A 16,387-nucleotide genomic window follows, 5' to 3' on the forward strand; every position below is an offset into this window, starting at 1 on the left:
GCTTCTGCCCCAACTGGGAGCGGCTGCCTCTTAGTGAGAGACTGGAACATGCCAGACACAATATTTCATTTCATCTTCACAACAAGCCTGAAGGGTGGGAATCGGTGTCTGTCTAACGAAAAACTTCTGTCTACCTACCCACCTGCACATAAAAACCCTGATGCCTGCAAAGTTCAGTTCTGCCCAAAGACGCATAAATAGCTAAGTGTCAGAGCCCTGGCCAGGCCAGGTCAGTGGGTACTACTGCTCTCTCGTTTATGGGAGGTCGCTGTGTGGCCTCACACATATCACCCTGCAAATTCAAAGGACCGGACCAGATGGTTCTTAGAGCCCTCCTGCTCTGAGACTCTGCGACATAAGTGGAGAAGAAAAGCTTCCCATGGCGGAGGCATTCCTATTTTCCTGTTTCGGGAATGTAAGATGGATGGCGAGAAGTGGGGGCTGGAGAAGGCAGAAAGGAGAGGGGCTCCATGGAATCGGACTAGGGGGGCAAGTCAGGCTTGGCGCCACTGTGAGGGGGGACCCTGGATGGGCCTAGGCTGTCCCAGGGCCGTGATCTTCAACAAGAAGAGGCAGACACAGAGCCCTGGCCTCTGCTCACTCTTACGAAGCAGGGAGAGGAGGGCTGGCGAGAGCCCAGCCCAAACATAGGCTATTTTGGGCCCTGTGGTGTTTGGAGAGCAACCAGGCCAGAAATAGCGCTGTGAATTAGCAGGACCCCAGCCTCCTGCCACCCCCGGCTCTCCCAGTGAAATCACCAAGAATTGGGAGGCCGGCTCCAACATTCCAGAGAGCCTGTGTAACTGGCAGGAGGCCCCTCCTCTCCCCAAGGAAGGCCCGGAGCAGAGAGAGCCTTTGACTGTAAAAGGGATTCTGCACACGAGGACGAGGGCGAGGGAGAGAGGGACTGAGTCACAGAGAGCAGAGTGGGAGAGTGGGGAGAGATCTCGTGGGGCTGAGACTAGAGGAGACCACCGCGGGGTGGGGTGGGGGGTGATGAGGGTCCCCAGTGGATGGAGGAGTGAGCAGAAGAGGTAAGAGCAGGGGAGTCTCGGAGGCAGAGAAAGGGAAAGTGAAAAAGAGGCGGGTGGCTGGGACTCAGAGAGCAAATGGGGAAAGAGGAAGAGCAGAGAGCCAAGAGGGCAGCCAGAGGGCAGGAGATGAAGAGTTGGAGGGGAGACCCAAGGCAACAACGGAGCCAGGGCTGCAGGGGTGGGAGGGGCGGGGGCAGGCCTGGGGACAGTCAAACTCAACAGAAAGCGTTGAGTCTGGCCTTGTCACGAACCACCTGCAGTTGGAAACAGCTTTCCTAGTTAGCTACAACTGGAACTTCCCTGAGCAATCCACAGCCGTGTAACTCATCCTCTTATCTCTGATTCTCCGGGAATCAGAGATCCAGTTATTTCAACAGCAGGGACTTTTGACCTCTTACAAAAGAGCCAAGGCTTAAAAGAAGTGATGGGGTCACAGCTGTTAGCTTGGGGGGATCAGGGAAAGGATAGAAAGTGACATCCCCTGAGTCAGGCTAGGTTCTGAGGAGGATATTGCTGGGAGGTCTACTTTAGGGCCTGCTTCCCCGGTGGCTCAGTGGTAAAGAATTCGCCTGCAATACAAGAGTGTCAGGGGATGCAGGTTTGATCCCTGGGTCAGGAAGATCCCCCTGGAGGAGGGCATGGCAACCCACTCCTGTATTCTTGCCTGGAGAATCCCATGGACAGAGGAGCCTGGCAGGCTCTAGTCCATGGGGTCACAAAGAGTCAGACACGACTGAGCACTCACGCACGTACTGCTTTGGGACAGCGGGCCATCAGGCTGCCCCTGCAGTGGGGAAGGTCTCCCCAGGGCACACCAGGGTGTGGGTGGGGGGAGACGAGGCCATTTCACAGAGAGGAGCGGCAGGGGCCACAGTCAAGTCTGAGTTGAGATCATATGGTGGCCCCAGCTGCTCAGAAAGACGAAAGGACACCATCAGAAAACCCAGCATGGGACCCAGTTGCCCTAGACTTTGCCTCCGCTTCTAATCCACACCCAAACACTTAGATGGGTTCCCTAGTTTGGAAAACAACCCCTTAGTAAGTCAGCCCTTTCTGTTTTCAAAGTAAAAATGTGCTCCTTCTCTCCCCAGCAGGACACAGAGCTGATCCCAGGCGCTGCCCAGGGACAGAACGGCTTTTCTGGAATGACCTCAGAATCATTCAGGTCCAGGGATGGGGACAGAAGTGGTCACGTCCTTGGCAGGGCCCAGGTGATCCCAGAAAACAGCAGGGCCTTTGTGGCCGAGGCCGCAGTAGCCCATGGAGGGAGGGATGAGATTCAGCTGAATGACTGGAGAGGCCAGGCAGCGGGGCGCCTGGAGGGCAGGTCCCGCAGACTCTGGACCCGCTGCTCTTCCAACCTGGGGCTTGGCACTCCCAACCCAGACTCTCAGCTCCCTGTCCCTCTGTGGCCCCCAAGGGTGGAGGGCAAGTCACTGGGGCCTTTCTGGGAGTCGGAGATGGCTGGGGGACTGGACTTCTGCTTTCTCCATCCGAGGGACAGCAGGCGTAACTGCTCTTCCTCCTCGCGGCTAACCACTTTCTCAGGGACTCTGAACCAGACGAAGAAAGAAAGACATAAACAAGAAGCAGTGACCGATGAACAGTCTGCTGGGAACAGGTCAGTGACCCTAACTTTCCAGCTGAGGTTTCCCTTCTCTCCCTGTTACCCGCACCCCCACCTGGATCCCAGGAGCAACGGAGAAAACAAAGGCGGGGGCACAGTGAAAGCGGGAAAGCCCTCCAGCTGTGGTTGCCCTTGGTATCTGTTTACTGAAAAAATCCAACACAAACATCCCCGACACATCCACCCACTTCAGCTTCCTGTGATGCTGCTGTCGGCTGTCTCCATGGATACCACCAGTTGAATCCCACCACCCACACAAAGCATGACAGTGTGTGGACCCTCAAGTCAAGGGCACGAGGTCCCCAGGACCCTTTCAGCCCCACCCTGTCCATGACATTCAGCTACACAGCCAAGGGTGCCTGACCCCACCAGAGCCCTAAACGCAGCAGCCCAATCCTACTCACTAGCCTCCAGCCAATACCCATCATCTGTAGAATTCTTGGGTCACTTTTCCACCCCAAACTCCAGTGCCTTAGCAGCACACTCCACACACCCCGCCATGAATGAACGCTCTTAGTCTCATCTCTGCTCTTGCCACTCCAGCCCTCCCAACGTCTGCGTCTGGAGGAAAAGGTTAGGCAGTATTCCTCCGCAGCCGCAGCAGGCAATTCAGAGAAGTGAAACCTACACCCTGAGCTCCCGATCCCCTGCCAAGGCTTTACCCTTCTGCCCCGGTAAGCCACCACCCCACCCAGCACACCTCAAAACCCAGCCAGACAGAGCTGTTGACACAAAGAGAGCCCTGGGGGCACCGGGAGAGTCTGGACACGTGGGGGAGTCAGCCGTGCCTCACCCGACGGCGGGCGGGCACTTGGCAGAAAAGAGAGAAAGACAGGAGGGAATCCTCATGTCCTAGACAGTCAAAACCCAGACAATCAACAAGGCACGCTGTGTGCCCTCTGGCTTCTGGGTTACGGCCAAAAGGAGGGTGGGGTGTTCTTCCCAGTTTAACCAGCGCAGCGGGCTGATGGACAAGGAATTTGCAGGATCTTGAGCTTCTTTGATAACTATGCACTGATCCGATTCTCCCAAGAACAAAGAGGAAGTGTAAACTCTCCCCACGCTGAGGTCTGGGGAACGTAAACCCTGGGTGCCAGGGGTCAAACTGGCTTAACGTCCTGAGACCGAGGGCAGCAAGATCAAGGGTGGCCCTGGGCCCAGGCCACCAGGGTTGGCTCAATTGTTCCAGAGCCCTCTCTCTCTCTCTCTCTCTCACGTACACACACGGATGCCTCAGCAAGTCCCACAGAGGGAGACGCTGAGAGGGCCAAAAAGTGGGCGGGGTCAAACCATGAGTTAATCGACTTCCGGCTCACATCTGGTATAAAGGGAAGCAGCAGCCTGCAGTGGAGCAGAGCTACTTCTGGTTGAAGGGCAAAGAGCACCGTCCAGAGAGAGCCACACCTCCTTTTCAGTGGAGGAAGGGCTACCACCGTCAACACCCGCAGCGGCAGCAGGAACAAACCGCCCATCCAAAGGCACTGCGAAATTCAGGTAAGAGCAAAGCGAACCCTCTCCATCTTTGTACCTCCGGCTAAGGCAGAGAGCTCCCGTCTGCAGAGTCCCTTCTGTCCGTGGTCCCCAGTGTTCCTCTTTCTTCCCTCGGCCCGGAGACCTGCAGCCCTGAGTTGACCCCCGTTACAGCGGTGATCACAGGGGAGCGGGGAAGATGGTCAGGACACCCCAACAATCCCACCACCCAGAAGCACGGGCCTCGCCTCTCTAGGACCCTCTCCATGGAAGACATTCCCCTCTTCCCAGCTCAAGAAAGGGGTTTTTCACGCCTGTTAACTTGAATAAAACAACAATTGTGAAAGCATTGTAAAAGAATTAGGAAGCATTGTGTAAATCACAGATGCTATTATAATTTAGCCTTTCAGCCTCCTGGAAGGGAAGGGAGATGCCACGGGGCTCCAGATTCCCACAGGTGAAAACACACTCAAGATTCCCCAGGGCTGAGACAGAGGGGGAAAGGCTCAGGATCTGAACCCACCGCGGTTTCTATCTTGCCCGCTTGTTCACGTTACATGCCAGCGACAAACATGGGAGCCTGGCCGTGGCTGGGCTGCCATCACCCCTACTTCCTCTCTGTCCTTTCAGAACTATCCACCTCATCCAATCTTTTCCCACTGGTTCCAGGATGCGGATGTCTCCGGTCTTTGCCTGCCTCGCCCTGGGCCTGGCCCTCATCTTTGGTGAAGGGTCTGCCTCCTACCAGCCCCAGTCTGCGGTGGCCAGCCTGGCCACAGACTTTGGAGTGAAGGTGTTTCAGCAGGTGGTGCGGGCCTCCAAGGACCGCAACGTGGTTTTCTCACCCTATGGGGTGGCCTCAGTCCTGGCCATGCTGCAGCTGACCACAGGAGGAGAAACCCGCCAGCAGATCCAAGAGGCAATGCAATTCAAGATTGAAGGTGAGAGATGACGGGGCAGAGAGGGAGGCGGGCACTCAGGGACTCTTCCCAGGACAGGGGTGTAGCTAACCAGAAGCAGAGGGAGGGCTGACCCCGGCTTAGTGAGCCAACCCCTGTCCTGCCAGCCCACAGGGATGGACCACTGCATCTCCTTCCCACCACATCTCATGTCACTTGGCTCTTGGCCAGTCACAAGGTACATGAGCCAGTGGATCTGGTGTAAAATGGCCCTGCCTCACTACTCCTGCACTTTGTGATCTTAACCCCTCTGAACCTCAGTTTTCTCATCTGCAAAAGGGGGACAGAGTATCTACCACATGGGGCTGTTGTAAGGATTAAATCCAAAATGATGCATGTGAAAGGCCTACCTAGCATAACTATTATTGTTATTAAAAGATGAAGGTTAGGGTTTATAACTTAAAAACAGATAAAAATATTCTAAGCCAAAGCAAGGGTTAGGACCCGCGATTTTTGAGGAAAAGAGGGAGATGCAGGAGAGGTTAAGATTTGGAATAAAATCTCCCTTCAGAGACCCTTGGGGGAGCAGAAGAGTTCGTCCATGTGGGCAGGTTTGGGGGAAGTCGGCCCTGCTGGGAGCCCTGGGTTCAAGAGGAGCTTAATGTGTCTTTCCCTCCCTGTTTTGGCCCAGAGAAGGGCATGGCCCCTGCCTTCCACCGACTGTACAAGGAGCTCATGGGCCCGTGGAACAAGGATGAGATCAGCACAGCCGATGCCATCTTCGTGCAGCGGGACCTAGAGCTGGTCCACGGTTTCATGCCCAACTTCTTCAGGCTGTTCCGTACCACGGTCAAGCAGGTTGACTTCTCTGAAGTGGAGAGAGCCAGGTTCATTGTCAACGACTGGGTGAAAAGACACACAAAAGGTGAGCAGGCAGAGAAAGGCGGGCGGTCCCAGGGCCTGCAGAGACGGGGGTTCAAGTCTCAAGCGTCCTGACCCCTCCCTTCCAGCACCTTCTGCTCTGTGGACAGAAGGTCAAGTGCCTTAAGAATCAAAGCATCTTGTTTTTTCCATAATTAGACTTGCCCTCTGAACCACCTCTAAAGGCATCCCTAAAAAGTACTGTGAGATGTTATAAGAACAGTAATAACCCATGGCAGGAGGCAAACACAGCCCTTCAAGATTACAGCTTAGGGAACAAAGTAAGGGGAGACTTACATTTCCAGGTCTGATCCTAGACAGGATCCAAGGACCAAGGCAGTGTGGTGAGCTGGAAGGCTTTCTGAGACACTTAGGAAGATGGAACGGGTTGACAGCAGCTAGACTGGTTCACTAAACCTTACCCAGTCCATCTTCTGATGGGATCCCTTCTGACACATGTCCATTTGAGGACTGGGAGCTCAAGGGAACCATCTAAAAAGATTAAAACAATATCCAGCCTCCTGATCACCTGGATTTCCCATAGGCATGATCAGCGACTTACTTGGTGAAGGGGCTGTGGACCAGCTGACACGCCTGGTCCTGGTAAATGCCCTCTACTTCAACGGCCAGTGGAAGATGCCCTTCCCAGAGTCAAACACCCACCACCGCCTCTTCCACAAGTCCGATGGCAGCACCATCTCTGTGCCCATGATGGCTCAGACCAACAAGTTCAACTACAGTAAGTGCAAGACTCTCCCTTCTCCAGGTCCCACAATGACTGAACCTCATCCCTGGGGTGGTCCACTCCAAGGGAGGAGAAACCCTAGAACACACCCCAGCTGCAACAAACACTCCCCAAGTAGGAGACACGGGGATTATCGGAGCAGCAGAAAGTAGCTGTATCTTGTGCAAGATGAAGCTGAAATCCAGAAATTACCTTAGGATCCCACTTGACCACTTGATACAGTCTCTCATCTTCATGTGGTTCTGGTGTGATAACCTGGGCTTCCCAGATCCCCCTGGGGAAGAGCTATGTGAAGGCTGAGATTCAGGAGGTGGGGATCGGAATGCATTAATAGCTGGAGACTGGGGAGAAGGGTGTGAAGGTAAAGAAGGCCAACCAGAGACAGAACGCCCAGAAGACACTGAACGGGCAGAAGAGAAGGCAAGTGGAAATAAAAACACTGAACAGGAGAGTGCTGGTGGTGGTGGTGGGTACGTGGGGAGCCTCAAAAGCCAGGATGGAGAGCTGGCTTCCAGAAAGGATGGAGGGGCCGGAGGACTAGTGGGAAAGCCAGTGCTGGGCTAGAATCAACAGGAGCTGGAGTTATTGCCAATGCTCCGTCTTGATGTCTTTCCCAGCTGAGTTTACCACCCCCGACGGCCGTTACTACGACATCCTGGAATTGCCCTACCACGGGAACACTCTCAGCATGCTCATTGCTGCCCCCTATGAGAAAGAGGTGCCGCTCTCTGCCCTCACCAGCATTCTGGATGCTGAGCTCATCAGCCAGTGGAAAGGGAATATGACCAGACTGACCCGCCTCCTGGTTCTGCCCAAGTAAGCCATCCCTTGCTCTAGTCCCCTCTGCCTGCCCCCTCCCCCCTCCTCTGGCTCCCTGCTGTTGCCACACACGCACCCCCCACCCCACGTGGAGTTTCCCAAACCTCCTGACGTTTTCAGGGCAGCGAGCTGCTGCGTGGGTGCGGATGGGGCACACTCTGGCCTGGGTTTGATTAAGATTCCGCTCATCTTCCCTCTTGCGGTGGAGGACAGCGGGGGTGGGGGTAGGGGGCAGCTTTTCGAGACCATGCCACGTCCACCACCCCCTGAATACCCAGCAAAAGCTAGCCAGAGGAAGAGCCGGAGAGATGATGGGAGGTGGGGGGCTGGGGAATGCATTGGTCCTCACCCTTTTATGAACACCCCTCACTCCCACCTCCATCTCTTCAAGTCGACATCCACACAATGGAGACAAAAAGAATCACTTGTGCAGATGAAACAAGCCTGAACTCTAGCTTCTAGCTGGCTTGCCATGAAGCAGATTTTAAAAATTCTTCTGCAGAAGTGAAGAGGGTGCTGGAGGCTGAGGCTAGGTCCATCTCAGAATCGTGGGGAAGCCTCCCACTATGCCGACCCCACATTTCCAGATGCCATAATGCCAGGCTTAGGGAAAGAGGACAATTTAGTTGGTTAGCACGCCCTCTCTCTCTCTCAAAGAACGGAGGTAATTAGTCGTGCCCTGGTGGGAGGCAGAGCGAGCTCCCCAGAGCCTCGCTGCTGGAGTCCTCTTTGAGCTCAACTCTCAGAAACACAAGCTACAGACCAGATTTCTGTTCAGCTAGCCTTTGCAGGGGAATTTGCCCTTCCCCACTCCCGCCCCAGTCAGACTGAACACAATTGTGCTGCAACCACTGCCTCATTTGAGGAAAGTAATTAGTCACAGGTTTGAGGGGGTGGGGAGCTTGCAGAAGAAATGTTCATTAGTATCAGAATCTTCCCAGCAAGAAGAGAGACCTTGCCAACAGACCTGAAAGAAAAACAAGCCTCCCACCTCTGCGTTCACATCAGTCCCCCTCCTGCTGGTCTCTGTGTGTGTAGGGGGCAGGGACACCCGGTAAGGCTAGAGGTGGCCTGAGCTGGAGCCGTGTCCTGCTGCTGTGTGCAGGTTCTCCCTGGAGACCGAAATCGACCTCAGGAGGCCGCTGGAGAACTTGGGAATGACCGACATGTTTAGGCCGAGCCAGGCGGACTTCTCCAGTTTTTCAGGTAAGAGGTTTCCCTTTCCTTTTCTTCCCCTGGTGGACAGTGGGGTCTCCCGAGGACAGAGGAGCTTCCCCCCTCACCCCCGAGGACCAAGGCTAACGCGCTCTGGGGTCCACCTCCATTTCAGATCAAGAGTTTCTGTACGTGTCGCAGGCGCTGCAGAAAGTGAAGATTGAGGTGAATGAGAGCGGCACGCTGGCGTCCTCCTCCACAGGTGAGTCAGGCTCAGGTGAGGCCTGGCGAGTCTCAGCCCCAGGCTTCCATGAGGGGCCATGATCGGGTACCCACACCCGGGGTGCACTGGAAAGACCCCACTGCTGCTGCTGTTAAGTCGCTTCAGTCGTGTCCAACCCTGTGCGACCCCATAGACGGCAGCCCACCAGGCTCCGCCGTCCCTGGGACTCTCCAGGCAAGACCACTGGAGTGGGTTGCCATTGCCTTTTCCAATGCATGAAAGTGAAAAGTGAAAGTGAAGTCGCTCAGTTGTTTCTGACTCTCAGCAACCCCATGGTCTGCAGCCTACCAGGCTCTTCCGTCCATGGGATTTTCCAGGCAATTCCATGGGATTTTCCTGGTAGAACAGGGCTTCCTGTGTGGAGAGCATTACCATTACCTGATCCCACTAGAAAATGGGCCTGCTTTCCCCAGGACCCCTTTCCCTCCCCACTGGCTCTGAAGTCCCCCTGAATGGGAGGTCCTGGCTTGCTCTCAGAGTGGCCAGTCGACTTAAAGGCGCTTGCCTCCGAAATGCTTGAAAGAGTTTAGATAAACCCACCTTTGAGTGAGTGGGCTTTCCTTGTGGTTCAGCTGGTAAAGAATCCGCCCGCAATGCAGGAGGCCTGGGTTTGATCCCTGGGTTGGGAAGATCCCCTGAAGAAGGAAAAGGCTACCCACTCCAGTATTCTGGCCCGGAGAATTCCATGGATTGTATAGTCCACGGGGTTGCAAAGAGTCAGACATGACTGAGCGACTTTCACTTTCACTACTCCAGTGAGTAGCTGCTAGATCTCTACCCAACTGCCTTAGAGGACATCCTGACACTTCTGGCTTCACATTACGGGCTCAGTAGTCGTGGCACATGAGCTCAGTTGCTCCGCGGCTTGTGGAATGCTCCCGGACCAGGGAGCAAACCCATGTTCCCTGCATTGGCGAGCAGATTCTTATGCACTATGCCACCAGGGACGTCCCTGCTATGATTATTTGGCTTCCCAGGTGGCACTGTGGTAAAGAACCCGCCTGCCAATGCAGGAGACGCAAGTTCAATCCCTGGATTGGGAAGATCCCCTGGAGTAGAAAATGGCAACCCACTTCAGTCTTCTTGCCTGGAAAATCCCATGGAAACAGAAGCCTGCTGGGCTACAGCCCACGGGGTCACAAAGAGTCGGATATGACTGAGCACACACCACCAGGAAACAACGGAGCCTCCCAAACCACCCCCCAACCCCCAGCGCTGGTGTTACTGGCTCACTTGTGATCGATGCAGGCGCCAGCACCCACGCCTTCTGCTCTAAGATTCTGTCCTGTCTCTTCCAGCCCTTGTAGTCTCAGCCCGAATGGCCCCCGAGGAGATCATCATGGACAGACCCTTCCTCTTCGTGGTGCGGCACAACCCCACAGGTGAGCGGGGACCTGAGAGACCCCGCCACTCTCGGCGCCCCCTCCCCATTCTCCTGGACTCGGGTACCATCCAGGCAGGTGTAGACGCCCCCACTTCCCCCAAGAGGACTCCAGGCAGTGAATCACGGCTGTGTTCCCCTTCCACTTCTTGGAGGGGAGTGCTCTTTCTCCAGACAGGGTGCTCGTCTGTCCCTCAGTTCCAGCTTAGTCACTAGAGCAGCTGTGCCTCTGAACACTCACTCTTGTCCCCATTATCTCAGTTCATCCATAAACACCGAGCTGGGTGAGCTGTCCCCCGCCTCCCCCCACTTCTCATCTCCTGTGATGCTTCCGTCCTCAGGAACTGTCCTGTTCGTGGGCCAAGTGATGGAACCCTGACCATGGGGAAGGCAGCCCTCATCTGGGACAGAATGGAGATGTCCAAGAGGAAGAAAGTCCGGAGCAAAGAATTTTTATTAATTCATTTTTCTGGAAAAAGAGAAGATGTTTATTTATTTATTTTTCCATGGTAAATTCTTTTGAATCTGCCTCTTAGACCTAACTTTGGGCTCTCTCAGGAGGGGCAAAGAGGACCTTTGAGTTAAACCCTCCAATGGAGACCCTGGGAAAGACTGGGAGGCATAACACCCAGCCGGCCTCCCAACTGGACTGTAGGACTCCCAGGACTGCTGGCCCAGCTGCTTCTGCCCATCGTTCTGCCTGGTTGGGTTTTGGGTCCTGGATCCCACCGAGGCCCTGGTAGGATGGCACCACAAGGCCTACATGAAGGAGCTTTTGTGTGTTCACTAGAAATGTGTGTTCCGGTCACGTTGCTGTCATTCTTGCACTGTCTGCCACTGCTGAGAAGGCTGGCAGCAGGCCCGAGAAGGCCAAGGCGAGAAACACCCTTTCATGCCAAGGTCCATCTGTCCCCAGCTCCGAGGTTTGAGACCCACCCAGGGCTGGCTGCTTCCTCCCCAGGAAACAGTGTGTATATATTATTTTAGAGTGTAGATGACTTGTTTACTCAGAGAAGCAGGTTTCTGCTTCCCACAAACTTTATGTTGCAGAAACGCAAGGAGAGACAAGGTGTGTGCCTGGTTCTTTGGCTCCCATCTCCTGGTGGGGAGGGTGAGATGCCAGGGGTGTGCCTGAATATTTATCACATCCTTGTCCTTGTGTGCTTGGGAGAGAGAAAGGTCTACTGAGAAAACAGATTATTTAGCCTTGTTCACCGTGTTCCCTTTGGGGGGTCTGTGTCGCCGCATCTCAGGAGAGGCCTCTTGACTGTCCCTCCCCTCCACCAGGTGGCAAGCCTCCCGGGGCCCACACTGCCACCTGGCGGAGGCCCAGCGCCCCCGCGCCTCTCCTTTCCTCGATTTTCCACCCGATGGAGCCGCGTCCCTGGCAGGACCATCCAACTTCGGCTCACTTTTAGGGACCAAAAGGATGTGGTGGGTGAAGGGAGACGGAGTGGTTTCAAAATTTTCCAGTATATTTAGGAGCGGGAGTGCAAGGGGCTCCACGACCTAGCAGGACAGAACTTTCCCCAATTACAGGGTGACTCACAGCCGCACTGGTGACTCATTTCAATGTGTCATTTCCGGCTGCTGTGTGAGCGGTGGACGCGTGAGAGAGAGAGAGAGAGAGAATGAGAGAGACGGCGAGCTCGGGCTCAATTACCTCCGGCAGATAATCTTTCTGAAAGCCAGCTAGCTGAGGGGGTACAGAGAGAGGACCGATTTACTGAAGAATTGCACAGAGATGCCGAATGAATGTAACCTAATAGAACCCTAATCACCCCGCTGTGCCCTTCAGCGAAAACTCTCCCTTCTTTGTGTGTATGTTTTGTTTTGTTTTTCTTTTTTCTTGATGCACTGGACAGTGACAGCCACACTCAGTACCCCCACGTGTGGGGTCCATGGCTCTTGAAATTGCTTTTTCACTTTTGATATAGAAGCAAGTAAAAAAAATGTTTTTTAAAAATTAATAATAAATAAAAAGAATATTCCAAAATAGTCCTTGGCCGTGACTTTCCTTGTTTCACACAGCACAAAATCCAGACCCTATCAGTTTACAGACTTGATGAGCTGGGATCTTTATGAAACACACACCCGCAAGGGGCAAGGCACACCGACCTGTCCCGGGTGAATCTGCAGGGCTGGCCACCGGACCCTGCAAGAAGACCCCCGGGGGGACACATTGTGTAGGATGGGTTTCTCCCTTTGGGCCTCATCCTTGAAAAGAAAAGAGGGATTTCCTCGGTGGTCCAGTGGTTAAGACTCTGTGCTTCCACTGCAGGGGGCGTGGGTTCCATCTCCGGCTGGGGAAGATCCCACATGCCGCCTGGCATGGCCGAAAAAAAAAGGAAAGAGGGTTCCCCAGACACCTGCCACCCACCCAGACACCCCTTTTCACTGTCCCTGTCACTTCCCATTCTGTTCATTTCTTTCCCCACCGAATGTTCTCATCCTCCCCGTACCTACCCCACTCTCCATTTCTCAAAACACAAACCAAATCCATTTCCTCCAGCCTGGATGCCCAGTGGATCCAGTCAACATCGTCGCTCTCTACTTGGCAAGTACTCACCTTCCTTTTTCCTGGTGTGTAATGGTGCTTGCATGTACGCTCTTTAATTTGGGGTGTGTATGTTATCCTCCCCACCCCCACTGACATGTCAGGGTCTTTGAACGGAGGCTCTTTTGTTACATAGATTGTTAATGTCCTCCTTAAAATGTTATCCTGAACAGTCCTTTATTGTCTTCTTCCAGTATCTTGAAGGCTCTTGCCACGGGACCTTCTTCCCCCAATTATTTTCCATTTATATATTCCACAGGAATTTTTAAATGGAAAAAATACCAAGAACTAGCTCTCAAATCAGGTGCTCTCCAGCTCCAGAGCCCTAAAGATGGGACTGACAGGCCCAGCCCCCGGGAAACTTGGATCATGTCTTAATAGGAACCCATTCTTGTCCCGGGGCTGTTGGTCAAAATACTGTCTGGTAGTTAAGCGGTAGTGAGCTTTGCATCACTGGAAGTGTTCAAGGGCAGCCAAGATGACCTGCTGGTGGGCATCATTCAGCAGTCAGGGTAGAGGAGGTGAGTTTTTTTTTTAATGATAAGGAATTCCTTCTCATACCAAGACATTTGAACAGTTTGAAAGGGTAGAAGTGGATTGTTGACTGACATTTTGTTTCCTGGCTTAAAAAATATGTCATGGCTGTTACCAAGAATGCAGAGATGGACATCTTTGTACCTTCATCCCCCTGGATGTGTGCTCCCATATCCATAAGATAACTTCCTAGCAATGGGATTAAGTGTCTCTTAAGAACCTCCCAATCCCACAAGTATGTGATTCTGGTCACACAAACATCTTCAAATGGTATACAAAACAATTTAAAGTGACCATTTTGCCTGGTATGAATCTTACCTTTTCTGAAGCTTAAAAAAGCCTTCACAACTCTCCTAACTAAGTGCACCGCCATGAATAAAGACAGACTTTAGGACTTCCCTGGTGGTCCAGTGGCTAAGACTCCGAGCTCCCAATGCGAGGGGCCTGGGTTCGATCCCTGGTCGGGGAACTAGATCCCACGTGCCACAGCTAAATTTGCCTGTTGAAACTAAAAAGATCCTGCATGCCGCAACCAAAACTCGGCACAGCCAAATTAAAAAAATAAAAAATAAAAAGATAGACTTCAGATCTTGAACTAAAAGAAGCTTCACATTATAATTTTCCCTAAAATTATGTTAGCCTGCCTTGGAGCAAACTTTGATTATAATGTTTTGGAGAGTAAATCCAGAAAGAGTCTTCATTCATCGCCTCCCTCCTCAATCATTCAGTATGTACTAAGGCTTTCTCATTACCCGTGCCATTCCTGTTTCCCTCCCAAGGGTCAGTCCAGGGGCATCCTTGGGTGCCTCCAACATGATGTACCAGGAGGTTCCGAGGAGATATGGTTGTCACATCTCCTTGTGGATTCCTCTCTTTACATTTCAGGCTTTCTTGTCTCCCATGAGGCTGTTGCAGTAAGAGGGGCCCCACAGTGCAATCGAGCCTGGAGGGGGAAGTCTTCTTTTCTCCTTAAAAAGCCAGTGGGAATCAGGGCAAGACCCAGAAGAAAGAGGACAAGGGTGAGCAGCTCCCCAAACCTACTCTCAGCTTTATTTTTTTTTAATTAAAATTTGTTAATAATAAGTTTATTATTTCTGGCTATGCTGGGGCCTCGTTGCTGAGCCTGGGCCTTCTCTAGTCGTGGTGAGCGGGGGCTACTCTCTACTTGCATAGCACAAGCTCTAGGCCCTCACTTAGTAGTTGTGGCACATGGGCATAGTTACTGCAAGGCATGCGGGATCTTCCCGGACCAGGGATCGAACCGGTGTCCCCTGTACTGCAAAGCAGATTCTTAACCACTGGGCCACCAGGGAAGCCCTTTTTATTTTGTCATTTATTTGGCTCCATTGGGTCTTAGTTGGGACTTCCCAGGTGGCGCTAGTGGTAAAAGAAACCATCTGCCAATGCGGGAGACATAAGAGACATGGTTTTGACCCCTGGGTCAGGAAGACTCCCCTGGAGGAGGGGATGACAACCCACTCCGCTATTCTTGCCTGGAGAATCCCATGGACAGAGGAGCCCGGCGGGTTATAGCCCATGGGGTCGCAAAGAGTCAGACACGACTGAAGCGACTTAGCACGTATGCACAGGTCTTAGTTGTGGCACACGGGCTCTAGAGTGGGCTGGCTCAGGAACCCCACGATATAGAGGATCTTAGTTCCCTGACCAAGGATCGAACACGTACCCCCTGCATTGAAAGGCAGATTCTTAACCAGTTGGACCGCCAGGGAAGTCCCTACTCTGTTTTGGATGAGAGATGCTCTCTTTTAACCTCAGTGGCTTCTCCATCTTTCCTTTCCTATTCTTACCGTACAATTGACAAGCCTGGAAGGGCCAAGATATGACTGCAAAACTAGTGGGGAGGAAAGGCCATAGAGGTTACTTGGCCTCTTCCGAGCTGGCTTAGACCACAGACACAAAGCCTAGACGTGGCGTCATTTAGTTAACAAGATACTTCTATAATGAGACCTGTGCCCAAAACTTCAGCTGGTGCCAAGGCATCCCTCCTACTTCCTGCCTCCTAGACAGATCCTGCTTTAGGCTCACAGCGGGTAGCTGCTCTCACGAAGGCAAAAGTCCAAGAATTCAGGGCACCAGCATCCAGATTTATCTTTTGTCCTCTTTATATCCTGAAAAGATGACCGATATCAGGTGCTAGGCTAGTTGTTGAGGAGTTACCCATCTGAAACAGATCTGCTTAGAAACCACAAGAGCCTCCTTTTTCTGCACAAGATGCTGCTTTCAAAAGCAGGACACATTGTAGCCTTAATTCTGCAGGATGTAGTTCAAACACTGTCCGTACACGCTGAGAAGGCTCAGAAGAAAAGAGTCCTTCAGAAAGGACCTCTTCACCACCGAGGGAGTTCGCTCCAGGAAGTGCCCCAGTTAACAGCCCCTTTTGCTCTTCTTGGATATTTTGAGGACAAAGACCGGGATGCAGCCTCAGAGTGCAAAGCCAGCCCTCCTTGGCTTCACCTGGGCCCCCTCCGTGGCTCTTCCAATCCACCCTTTCTTTATTTCTAGGGATGAAAACCCCACAAGACCTGCCCTGCCTCCATCGTAAAAATGCCGATTTCCTGTTCATCTCACCCAGTGGAAATTTTGTCTGCCCTCGTATAGGCAATGGCTATGGATTCTATAAATCCCTCAATAGTAAAATGACTCTATCAGAGGGAAACTCGTCAAGGAGACACCATCTGTTTTCCAAATCATTTTTTAAAGGCGGTTCCTCAAATGAGTTTCCTTGTGCTAACCGTAGCAGGCACTTCTGTAGAGACACAGAAGTTGAATCACTCGCCCCAGGCTACCAGGCATTACACTGTACCGCCCTCTCTGTGACATCGGTGAGCCCAGGTCACCCTGAACATACAGGAGGGCTCAAACGCAGCCAGGGTCAAGGGTGCTGCCCTCATGTGTCCATCACTAGGACATCCCGCCTGCACACCTGTGCCTTTCCAGCTTG

General features: G+C 53.0%; 1 protein-coding gene across 8 annotated transcripts; it reads left to right on the forward strand.

The window, feature by feature from the left end:
• The first annotated feature begins 876 nt into the window (after positions 1-876).
• On the forward strand, positions 877-12,332 carry SERPINE1 (serpin family E member 1). 8 transcript variants are annotated; one of them, XM_086374291.1, is made up of 13 exons: positions 877-1,034; positions 2,129-2,245; positions 2,583-2,655; positions 3,205-3,335; positions 3,991-4,155; positions 4,801-5,072; positions 5,722-5,955; positions 6,496-6,690; positions 7,314-7,512; positions 8,621-8,721; positions 8,846-8,932; positions 10,252-10,335; positions 10,676-12,332. In XM_086374291.1, the coding sequence occupies exons 6-13, from the start codon at positions 4,802-4,804 to the stop codon at positions 10,711-10,713; spliced, it is 1,209 nt and encodes a 402-aa protein (XP_086230417.1). In that variant the 5' UTR covers positions 877-1,034; positions 2,129-2,245; positions 2,583-2,655; positions 3,205-3,335; positions 3,991-4,155; position 4,801; the 3' UTR covers positions 10,714-12,332. The 8 variants fall into 8 exon arrangements, with proteins under 8 accessions (XP_086230417.1, XP_086230414.1, XP_086230413.1 ...); XM_086374287.1 differs by having other exon boundaries at positions 891-1,034; positions 2,126-2,245; XM_086374289.1 differs by having other exon boundaries at positions 934-1,034; positions 3,899-4,155.
• Positions 12,333-16,387: the final 4,055 nt, after the last annotated feature.

Source organism: Bos grunniens, chromosome 25 (genome assembly GCF_055505025.1).
Source record: "Bos grunniens cultivar Pamir isolate PY7600 chromosome 25, Bosgru_T2T1.0, whole genome shotgun sequence".
In the NCBI taxonomy this organism is placed as follows: domain Eukaryota; kingdom Metazoa; phylum Chordata; class Mammalia; order Artiodactyla; family Bovidae; genus Bos; species Bos grunniens.